Raw genomic sequence first — 11,550 nt, forward strand, 5'->3', positions numbered from 1 at the left:
TGCAGCCGCGCTGCGCCGAGCTGGAGCCGCTCGGGCGCCGGCGGGGACCTGGGCGGGGACGACGCCGAGGAGGAGCTGGAGACGCAGCTGGAGCCCGTACCGCTGCCGCTTGCCGGCGCGCAGCGCATGTTCATCGTGCAGCCCAGGGCCGGCGACCTGAAGCAGCGCCGCGCAGGTGGGGCCCGCCCCACGGCCGTCGTTGTGTGGGCTGTTGGGGCGCCTTTCACAGCCCCGGGGCTGCGGCAGGGCGAGCAAGGCGCTTCGTTGCTGCACCCCGGGGGGCGCTGGGGGCCCCGCACGCGGCGCTGGCCTTGCCAGAGGTCCTGGCTTTGTCTGATCAGAGAAAATCCCCAATTTCCGGATTAAAAAAAGGAACCTGAAATGCAGAGTTTTTCGTCATCAAAATTATATATATATAGAGAGAGAGAGAGTGAGTGCACTATCTATCTACATCAATATATAGATTTAAATAGATGTATATCTGTGTATTATTGGTGCTTCATTTTGATTAGAGAAAATCCACATTTTTCTGTGATCAAAACTATGTATATCTATCTATATCTAGGGAGAGTAATCTATATATAGAGCTGTGTATAGATCCACATTTTTCCCTGATCATAATGAAGCACCAGTAATACACAGTTCTAGATAGGCGTATATATATGCCTGTCTCGGAGAAAACCAGGATCCCTGGTTATTACTCAATGAATCAAGTCTGGTGCATGACAGTTGCCACCTTCCAGCAGACTGGAGCCTCTCATGTATCAGTGTCCCTGCACTTCAAAATGGCAGTGGGTGCTTTATCTAAACCTCTGGGAGTATGGGGTGGGGGGAGGGGCACTTTAAATAGAGTGGCTCTGAGAGCTGCTCTAATTAAAGCACTGCTACAACAAGGATTGGGCCCCTTGCAGCTTCCCTGCTATCTGTCCTGAGGACTGGCATGTGTCAGGGGCCACCCTCTCCTGACTTAGCCCCTACTGCATCAGTGGGATGTTACATTTGTTGTAGTTTGTTAAAGTAAGAACGTGCTGTGAGCATTTGCAGATTGAGGGTTAATGCCATTTCTTGCCTGTGCAACTCTGATGCCACTAGAGGCCTGGTGAGTAAGGGTATGGCTAGGAGCCAGGACACCTGGGCTCTAGTCCTGCTCAGGTTGAGGAGGGGGACTGGGAGAGGTGCATCCTGGGATGCTGGAGGACTGCATATTGCTTAGTTTATCTCCAGAGAGCATGGAAAAATATCTGAAATTACCCTAACACAAGCTAGGCAGCATGGCCCAAAGTTAAGTCACCTGAAGTGGCATGAGTTAAAAAGCTTTTAGACATGGATGCTCATGTTTGAAGTGCCCTTAATATGATCTGAGTGTAACATGTAACTTCCCCCTGAGATATTGTTCAAAAAAGCATGTTCATAATGACTCTTAGGCCCTTATCTTGTAAACTGTGCACATGATCAGCTGTACTCAGGGCTTATCTTTGCTGCGATGTTGGATTGAACTAACACCTCTAAACAGTCTAGCCCAAAGAGAAGTGGTCGCACCACAAAACTAAGTTCCTGTTACACAGAGCCTAGCAACACAAAGTAGTTGAATTCATGTTACTTGAAAGTTAGCAATACTCAAATCTCAACCCACATATTCTGATGATCCAACTAGCTTGAAGTTAAAGTAACACTTCACTCTATCCAGCAATCAGACTGAGCTAACAGTGCAGTGATGACAGTCCTTGCTGAATTCATTCATTCATTCAGTGAGATTTGATGTTCATGTAGCCCTCATAGCTAGGTAACAGACCTCTCAATCTCCCACCTGTTTAGGGTGATAAGAACTTTCTTTGGGTGAACCTGCTTCAAATCCAAATTTCTGTAGAGGAGTAACAGAAAGTATTAAGATCATACAGAATGGGTATTTTGCACCTTTCCCTGCTTCTCTGTGAATGAAAGTGGTGACATTTGTAATAAGTATCGTAACTGCTGTCAGATTTTCAGATACCATCCTTGTGTTGCCTCTCTATCAGTTTTAAAAAACAGCCATTGCAGCCAATTTGGTGAGCAAAGTGTGTTGTTCAGTGTAATTTTAAGCTCCAAGTTTAAGTTGTGGAACTTCCCCCACTGTCTACGCCCCGATTGATCTCCTATCTAGGAATTTTGTCCTCATAATCCGTCTAAAACATTGTCCCAATTTGTCAGTGTTGTGGCCACAACAAATGTTGCAAACTACTGTGTCGTGTGATTGAGGAGGCATGCATGAAACAGATTTGGTGATTTTTTCAACCATTTCCATGCCACAGTCTCATGTTCTCCCTTGAGGATTAAAAAAAAGGGAAAATGGTCATGACCCATACTTACAACCTGCTAAATATTTCAAACTTATTCTCCCATCCAAAAAAATCCCAATTACCTTGCATTTATAAAGAACATGAACATTTGAGCAAAAGTCAAGTATTTAAACAAACATTTTTCCAGAAAAATAAAATGTTTTTAAACAGCAAACACATCTCTTGCATTTAGGGAAAAATGGATGCTAATTTTTTTTTATGAAAGTCTCATTCTATTTCCTTATTTAGAAAATATTAACCTCAGTTGTATGATCCGATTTGCCAGGATCATCACTATGACTATATAAGGTCCTATTAAAATTAATGAGATCTGCAAGGGGCAAAAGACTTCCCAAATGAATCAACATGGCACTGATGCCCTGTTTGCTGTGTTTTTAGTAAAGCAAGAATGAACTTGGCTACCTTGTGATACTGCTGTTGTGGATGAACCATCATAATTGATATCAGTAATAATGTGCCCAACTCTAGAAATTCTTTAAATACTTCTTCTAAGCATTGAAGAGCTATTCAGGTGTTGTTTTGCTGTCACTCTAAAATGGAGAGTGGGTGGTGACAGTTCCATCATCTGCCTCTGTAGGTCTTTTAGGATACCTATAAACATGCTTGGGGGGGAGGGGGGCATTTTAATTAGAGAGGTTCCTGAAAATGGCAGTAGGGGCACTTTAACTAGAGTTCAGTGAATGAGCTTTAGTTAAAGCACCCACACTACCATTTTGAAGCACAGGGACACTAACTACACAAGATGCTGCAGCACACTAGAGCGTTCTGATTAGAAAGCTCCAGCAGACTCGATGATTAATCAAGACCATGTCAGGGCACATGTTACATGTCAGAACACATGTAAATAAGTGCCTTTAGGTTCCAGGTACAGTGTTGATACAATATGCAACATAATTTCCTTATTGGTGACAGAATTAAGAGCTTTTATGCCAGTGTAACTTATATCAGCTCTCCAAATGGAATAAGCAGGGAGTTGGCAGCCTCCCGTCTGCAGAGCCATTGAATTCAGTCTGCAGAACAGGGTAGGGGGCTTTGCCTCTGCCACACCATGACTAGGCAGTGGGAAGAAGCTGTGGACAGGTCCTAGCACCAGCCTGCCTTTGACCCAAACTGGGTCATTCAGGCCTGCAAACAGAAAACACTGTTTTCTGACCCCTAAAATAAGCTATACTGGCAAAAAGGACCTTTTTTGATAATAAAACTACATCTGAACTAGGATTTTACAGTATAACTGTGTTGGTTGGGGAATGCTTTTTTCCTTCACTCTGTTAACTAACTATTCCAGTAGAAATTAAGTGTAGACCAGACTTGCATACTTGCTTGTGTACTTACTGAAATGTGAGAAATTTGTGTGCAAAGGGGGGCTGTGTACTATAACCTTTTCTTTTTTTCCCCCCATGTGACAGCTGAATTACAAGTAGCAGAAGCTGTTGCTCTTGTAAATACCCTCCATAACTGGACAGTGGTGGATAAAATAATTCTTCCTACAAAAAATCTTGACCAGAAGCTTATTTTTGGCAAAGGAAATTTTCAAATTTTGACAGGTAAGAAAACCAAGGTTGTCTTAAAACCATGTGTGAAACAGAGTACGGAAGCAACTTTACCTAGACTGTATGAAGATCATTGCCAATGCTGGAGAGGACTATGGGTATAGACAAAGATACATTTAGAGCAACGTCAAATAAAGAACACAGTAATTGTTAGGTTTTAACTTCTGTGCATGAGTGATGACAGGGAGCTAAATCGCCTCAGCTTTGCCCCTGGATGAAGCAGTGGTAAAGCTTAAGCAGTTTTGTTTCACATGTATCACTACAGGCTCATGCACACCCACTGGTAACATCCACTGATACCATTTACAGCTGCTGCCCAGTGCCAAGGAGCTCCCAATGTATATTTGTCCATACCCTAAAACTTTACCCCGTGGCCTGTTTATAGACGGGCTCCTTAGACACTTATTAAAAACATGTCAAATGAATCAGAGGATAGAAATAACCACTTCTCTGATAAAATGTGCCATACGCATTGTTTTGAAGTAAAATTAAGTAACCAACTTATGTACTGACAGTAATTTGTATCATTTTTTGACCCAGATCAGTAGTAATTAATATTTAGTGATTGTCCAATGAGCTGTATGAAGTAAGTTAATTTTTCAGTGTAGTTTGAAATTTTCACGTGACATAAACAAGCATCCCAGTTAAGCATGCTTGCTGACAATTGCCGTGCATAATCCTATTTCTAGGCCCATTAAATACATAGGTTTATCATATTTTCTTGCATGCCACATACCCCCAAATAAGACATGCACCTTCTTTTATTCTGTTTTCTGACTTGTAAAACACATTTTTACAGAGTTATGGTAGACTCTGTCATAGAGGAAGTCTTCCTGGAACCATGGAGCATCCAGGAAGTGTGGTATCCCGGGAGACAGTTCGAGTGAGACAACAGAAGCTTCCCTGTGTGGCAGAAAAGTAGCAAAGTGAGGGTCCAGATCTTTGAAAGGGCAGTAGCAAGACTGTTGCTACTTTACTATAAATACTTCTTTACATGACTTCCTGTAAATAATGTGTTACTGTCACATCACAAGCCTTATCAAGATACTGCAGACTTCATGCAGCAGAACACTTGCCCTAAGCCAGCTAAGTTGTTGCTTTGAGCACAAGGTACAGTGCTCAGCCAATACATAGTGCAAATACCTTAGTGGCTGTGAGAAGTTTAATGCTAGATTCTGCTTGCTGGAGTTAAGAGATCAGCAACAGCCATCTTGGCAGCCATTACAACATCCGTTTCTCTGCTTCTATTCCAGCAAAGAAAAAATTCAGCTTCCTCACTCAAGACTTGCCTCCCAATTTTGGAGGACTTGTTTTTCAGAAAAAGGGGCATACGTGTGTGAATAAATGCAGAATTCTTCCACCCTTTCAGCTAGTTCCTCTAGAATTTGCTTAAAGAAAATTGTCAGTATAGTCCTTGAAAGCATGCACTGCTGCCAGTGAGGTATCTGGTCCAGGAACAAAGAATGTAGTTTTCTTTTGCTTAGTCTAGTGTTCCAGGAGCATTACACTTGCCTTTAAAAATATATGTAAAGTATCATTAAAATAGTCTGTTTGCATGCGTTTGATATTGACCATTCCAAATTACACCATGCAATTCTCTATTTTAGAAAAGATTAAAAGGTTACCCCAAGCAACAGCTGTCTTCTTGAATTTAGAAAGAATATCTACACTGACAAAGGTAAGTAAAATAATATTTAAATGTGTTCTTTAGTTTCCAGAGACTGAATATGGAATGTAGTGATGCAGATGCCAAATTATGACTCAAAAGCTATACATAATGGCATTCAAAGTCAATTGGACCAAATTTACCCTACACCCGTTGACTGACTTTATTGGACATTATGTCCTTTTCCTCCATGGTTGAATTTCACTTGTCAGCTATCTGATAATCATTTAATCTAGGTTCTGCCACCAACTCTGTTAAATAAAATCCAAAATCTGTAAAATTAATCTGATCTTTACATATATTTGAATTTGTATGTGCTTCTGTTTTTACACTTAAAACGCAAATGTTTTAAAGTAGCAATATTTAACTACTTCACAGTTAGGGTGGCTAGGATCTGGAACTGACTTCCAAGGGAAGTGGTGCTGGCTCCTACCCGGGGGGTCTTTAAGAAGAGGCTTGATGTCTACCTGACTGGAGTCATTTGAGCCCAGTTTTTCTCCTGCCCAGGCAAGGGCTTGGACTTGAAGATCTACAAGGTCCCTTCGGACCCTACTTCTATGATTCTATGATACTACAGTCTATATTAAAAACACCCTATGCCTGTGTTACTAATGAACCCTTAGATTATTAAAACCCAACAAATTTAAAATTTGAATCTATTGTTCACTTTTTGGCTGTACTTTTATTGTTTGTACTCTATTTAGAACACTCAAAAATATGGGTTCTTGAACCTCTCATGTATTACAGGGATAAGTACTTTTAGAAATGCCTAGATAGACATCCAGATGTTCACATTTTCTAAGTCTTTCACAGCAACCCAGCCTGAGATATCTGTATTCCAGATGTGTGAAGAGAATGCTATTCTTTTACAAACAGGTTTTATATAGATTTTCAAAGATATGGATGGAGCTGGTAAACAAATTTCAAATTCCATTTTTTAACAAAATGTGGCGACAGCATCTCAGCATTTTTTCACATTTTCCAGTATTTCCCTATTTATGAATGTTTTCTGTTGATTGTAGGATTTGTAACTACTTCTTGGATATATTTTAACCCAGCCCTGAATCGTCAAAGTACTTAAGCATGTCTAATAACTTAAAGTACATGAGTAGCTCCACTAATTTCAGTGGGTTTCCTTTCCTGTTAAACTGTCGTCCTGAACTGGGTCTATTATCCTTTTGAATTCATGTAACCAGCCTATGTAAAACTCTAATGAAATAAGTTTTTTACTCAGTTCTGGGGTTTTCTTTTCTGTCTTTATAAGATCCCTTCCCCATTCCCACAAAAGCCTATTCTTTCTCCCAAGAGATAGAAGATTTCCTCAATGCGTTTTTCAGTGACATGAGCTGCCCTAAAAGCTTGATTCAGAATTCATGGAAGGCAACATTGGGCTTTGGATCAAAAGTCTGCGAACAGAGTCTTTGCATCTGAACTTCACTTTCAATTGGGATTTCACTTCTTACATGCTCTGGGTCTTAACTAGCCAACTGAACAAGAGCCTGAGGTCCTCTGAACCTGGGGCTTCATTGGCTACAGATACCGTTTAATATCATCAAACTGGTGCTTGCAGATTAACTGATAGACATTGTAAAAAACCTTCAGGTTATCTTATCTTACATTTTTAAAGAAAGAACTGGAAGATGCCTGGGGCGTCAACGTTTTTGACAGATACACAGTTGTCCTTCATATTTTTCGTTGCAATGCTCGGACTAAGGAAGCAAAACTTCAGATAGCATTGGCTGAAATCCCACTTCTCAGGTACCTCAAGCTGCATAAATCAGGCATTAATTTTCTGATATATTAGTAAAGGCTTTTCTTCACAATAAGTACAATGGTAATGCTCTTCTTTAAAGAAAAATGCTAAGGTTGTTTATTGTATAATATGGTTTTATGCATTTTGTACCATGACAACTTAGAACACATTAGAATACAGCTTTATTTTAAGCTTTTTACTGTTGACCAGCAAAAACAGAAGGTGTTCATTAGCTGTTCTTACCACATACATTTCTAATGAGAACAATTAATTCATCCCCCATCAAAGTAACCTACCAAGGACATCAACAGCAATTTTATTGATTGGACAATATATGGCACATCTTTTAACAGACAGTCAAGGATAATAAACCAGTATCAAATATTGGTTGGTTTAATGAAGTAGGATTTAGCCAGGAAGGATGCAAGACATTTATTCTCTGCATTGTTTTATTTTTATATATTTTGTTTTGTATCTTGCAATTTATACACATGATGGAAGTCAGCAGGAGTTACATATGTACATGACTTGCCCCTTAAATTTCAACTAAGTCCACTTTTCTACTATTGTTATTTGCTAACAATGGGGTTTTTTGGTTAAGAGCCATGGTTGAGAGGTAGGACATCTGGATTCTACTGCCAACAATTAGCTTGGGGCAAGTTGCTTATTTACTCTGTGCCCCAATTTCCCCATCTGTAATTTTTAGGCTTTACAGCATACCCATGTTTGCAAAGTGATTTTAATATTCCTTTAATTAAAGGTTAACTGTACTAATATAAAGGGTATTCTTATTCCACTGCCAGATCAAATTTGAAAACTGAGGTATCTCACTTAGACCAGCAAAGAGGTGGATCAAGATACATCATGGGTTCAGGTAAAGTATAAGTGCTTATGTGAATTAGAGGATGTCTATAATCTATAACCTTTAGAAACTTGTGTTTGTCGTGGAAAAAGAAACTGAGCCAGGAACCTCACAATAAGCAAATCTGAGACTCCTGGTAAGGTTTTCTGAAATAATTAAAGTTTATAGTCCTACTAAAGTCCCAGTTTATACTAAACAATCAAGTTGCCATGTGCCAACACTGAGTTATTTTTAATTAATATTTTAAAGCACATGAGGGAATGGTAGCTGCCCTTCAAGGGAATAAGCAGCCCAAATGATTGTTGGTTGTTACAATTTTAACAGTCAACTGTAACTTTATCTTGTTTCTGTCTTAGTTGAGCAACTGAATCTATGTATTCTTAGGAAAGCTTCAAATCCATATTATTAACTGTCATTGCCCAAGTAGTTCTACAGCACAATTTATTTGCTTCATTTCTGTTTTGGTTGCTCAACGACTTACTAATTTGTATTTTTCAGGTGAGACGTTCTTGGAGACTCAGACTCGTCTCTTGAGAGAGAGAGAATTAAAAATTAGGAATGCCTTGGAGAATTTAAGAAGAAAAAGATCTATACTCAGAGCTCAGCGTCAAAGGCGTGAGTTCCCAGTGATCTCAGTAATGGGCTACACAAATTGTGGTAAGAAGAAATTCTTGAAATTATTACAGAAAAGTAATTTACATTTGTAATATTAATTAGAATCTTTTCAGCATGGTATGGGCTTTATAGTTTATTCAACTTCATTGTTTAATGAGTATTAGCGACAAAATTGTTAAAAAGGCGAGTAACGCTTGCTGTTTGTTTGTTAGACCTTTTGCACTGTTACAGCCATGTTTTGCTCTGGATAAATTCCTAGCTTCTAGTACTGGCAATTGGTGGTCTGCAAACACTGCTAAAGGATGTTAGGTTTCTCGACACATGTTCTTATCCCTGGTCAAAAGAGAAAGAGAAATTATACATTTTGAACCCCTGAGCAGGAAAATAGCCTTGTGATTGGTGCACAGAACTTCATGTCTGGAGGGTTGAATTCTGCTCCTGGCAATACCCTGGAAATGTGTGAAATAGGTACTTCCCTACAGGGCTGCTGTAGGATTTGATTAATGTATAGTGTTTTGAGAGTTGGAAACAGAAGGTGCAGAGCAGTGGCTTCTCTTCATAGAATGTTTGTGCTCTACTTTCCAAGTACAAAGGAGACTTTATCAACTTTAACTTGTTTCTTGAGATAGTATCCTTGAGTATTTCCAGAGTAAATTATTTTCAGGCCCTTGTATTTCTGTCCCTCTTCAACATCTTCATAATGTTAAACAGATACTCTATTTTACCACTTTGGTAACACAAAAGCCAGTATGTTTCTCTAACCAGTTAAAGTCTAAGACTAATGCAGAGTTATAATTTAGGAAAAGATACCTACTTTGATTATACAAAATCATGCTTCACACATGAATGAAATATCTTAAACTAAAATACATGCCTGGCCATGTCTGCAAACCCTATGAAAATTCATTTTAGAAATATTACCGGAGAAAGAGTTCTTTATTACAGACTCCACAGCATAAGAGCTGTAAAGCACATATATTTTGTGCTCCTAAATACTGTGAGGTTAACTGAGCTTGAGATTTGAATTCTGTCTACGCTGTGTCAAAGCAGGATTCTTAATGCTGCCACACCAGTGTCTCAAGGGACGTAGGACCATTCCTGCTGTACTCATCAGTGTCCATGCCAATGCAGTCCTTCGCCTGTCAGTTAAAACTACCACCATGAATGCCAAATACACTATTGCATCTCATTCCAAATCACAAAAACAGACTCGGTTTTAACTTTATAATTTTATGTAGACCAGCAGTTGATAATGACTAATAGTCACTGCCAATATCTTCTTGGCTTAAGATAGTGATCTAAAGGTAATGTATCACATTACTCAAACACTTGAACTCAGTATTTTACTCTTATTTGGAGCAGACTGTTACAACTATTAATTTTATTCTCATTTCTGTTAGGGAAAACCACGTTGATCAAGGCATTGACTGGAGATGCAGGACTGCAACCTCAGGATCAGCTGTTTGCCACTCTTGATATTACAGCTCATACTGGCTACCTACCCTCACAGCTAGCAGTTATTTATGTTGACACTATTGGGTTTCTCTCTGATCTGCCTCATGACCTCATTGGGTCCTTTTCAGCCACTTTAGAAGAGGTGGCTCACTCAGTAAGTAACTGATTGTAAAACCTATCATTGCTTCAACAGTTGTGTTTCTAATCATCGTTACTCCTGCAGGATGGGGTAAGTTAACTGGTACTCTATTCAGAATAGAGCAGTAGTGCTCAACCTGTATGGTCTACGCGAGGCCAGCCCAACCCCACACACAGGCCACTTCATCTGGCCAATGAGACTGGTCTGTAACACTGAAAACTTGGATACTTCATTAATAACTGTATTATGTATTTATATTTTCTAGGATTTAATACTTCATGTGAGGGATGTTAGTCACCCTGAAACTGTCCAACAGAAAGCAAGCGTTTTGTCTGTTCTGAAGAATCTTAATCTCCCAAGCCATTTACTGGATTCAGTTATAGAAGTTCATAACAAAGTGGATTTGATAGAACGGTAAGAGGAAAAGTACATTTCTGATACTTACTGCCCTTTCATCTTTCCTAGTGTTAATGTAGCACATGTCATTGTGCAGATGTTTGCAGGCAAGCTAGTTTTCAAGGCCCGAGGTGATCTTCTAGACTCCTTTTGGTATGCTATTTGATAATAGTTCCTCAATTTTTTCTGTATACAAACATGATCTTAAGACAGACTTCTCTTTAGAAATAAAACAAGATTAGAATTCATTATGATCAGCAGGTAATATGGCAATATGGTAAGAGGCCAGAATCTCAGATACACTTAGATACTGTGTATGGAACTTACCCAGCCTCCTTTTACCTTTAATAGTCATGACCTACATCTTCCAAATTCCTGCTTTTCAATTAAGTTCATAGATTCATAGATGCTAGGGTCGGAAGGGACCTCAATAGATCATCGAGTCCGACCCCCTGCATAAGCAGGAAAGAGTGCTGGGCCTACATTACCCCAGCTAGATACACATCCAACCTTCTCTTGAATACCCCCAGGGTAGGGGAGAGCACCACCTCCCTTGGGAGCCCGTTCCAGACCTTGGCCACTCGAACTGTGAAGAAGTTCCTCCTAATATCCAATCTAAATCTGCTCTCCCCTAGCTTGTGGCCATTATTTCTTGTAACCCCCGGGGGGGCCTTGGTGAATATATACTCACCAATTCCCTTCTGTGCCCCCCTGATGAACTTATAGGCAGCCACCAGGTCGCCTCTCAACCTTCTCTTGCGGAGGCTGAAAAGGTCCA

At 39.9% G+C, this 11,550-nt stretch overlaps 1 protein-coding gene across 1 annotated transcript in view; it reads left to right on the forward strand.

Moving 5' to 3' along the window:
* Positions 1-10: 10 nt before the first annotated feature.
* The window catches only part of GTPBP6 (GTP binding protein 6 (putative)), a 13,133-nt gene continuing 1,593 nt past the window's right edge, over positions 11-11,550 (forward strand). Inside the window, exons 1-8 of the mRNA XM_019529416.1 lie at positions 11-175; positions 3,743-3,880; positions 5,494-5,564; positions 7,180-7,310; positions 8,109-8,179; positions 8,666-8,824; positions 10,183-10,391; positions 10,642-10,790. Of these exons, the coding sequence (XP_019384961.1) occupies positions 127-175; positions 3,743-3,880; positions 5,494-5,564; positions 7,180-7,310; positions 8,109-8,179; positions 8,666-8,824; positions 10,183-10,391; positions 10,642-10,790 (977 nt within the window). The 5' untranslated portion in view covers positions 11-126. The remainder of the gene's footprint in view (positions 176-3,742; positions 3,881-5,493; positions 5,565-7,179; positions 7,311-8,108; positions 8,180-8,665; positions 8,825-10,182; positions 10,392-10,641; positions 10,791-11,550) is intronic.

The sequence above is a fragment of the Crocodylus porosus genome, unplaced genomic scaffold, assembly GCF_001723895.1.
Source record: "Crocodylus porosus isolate Cpor-Errol unplaced genomic scaffold, CroPor_comp1, whole genome shotgun sequence".
NCBI lineage: Eukaryota > Metazoa > Chordata > Crocodylia > Crocodylidae > Crocodylus > Crocodylus porosus.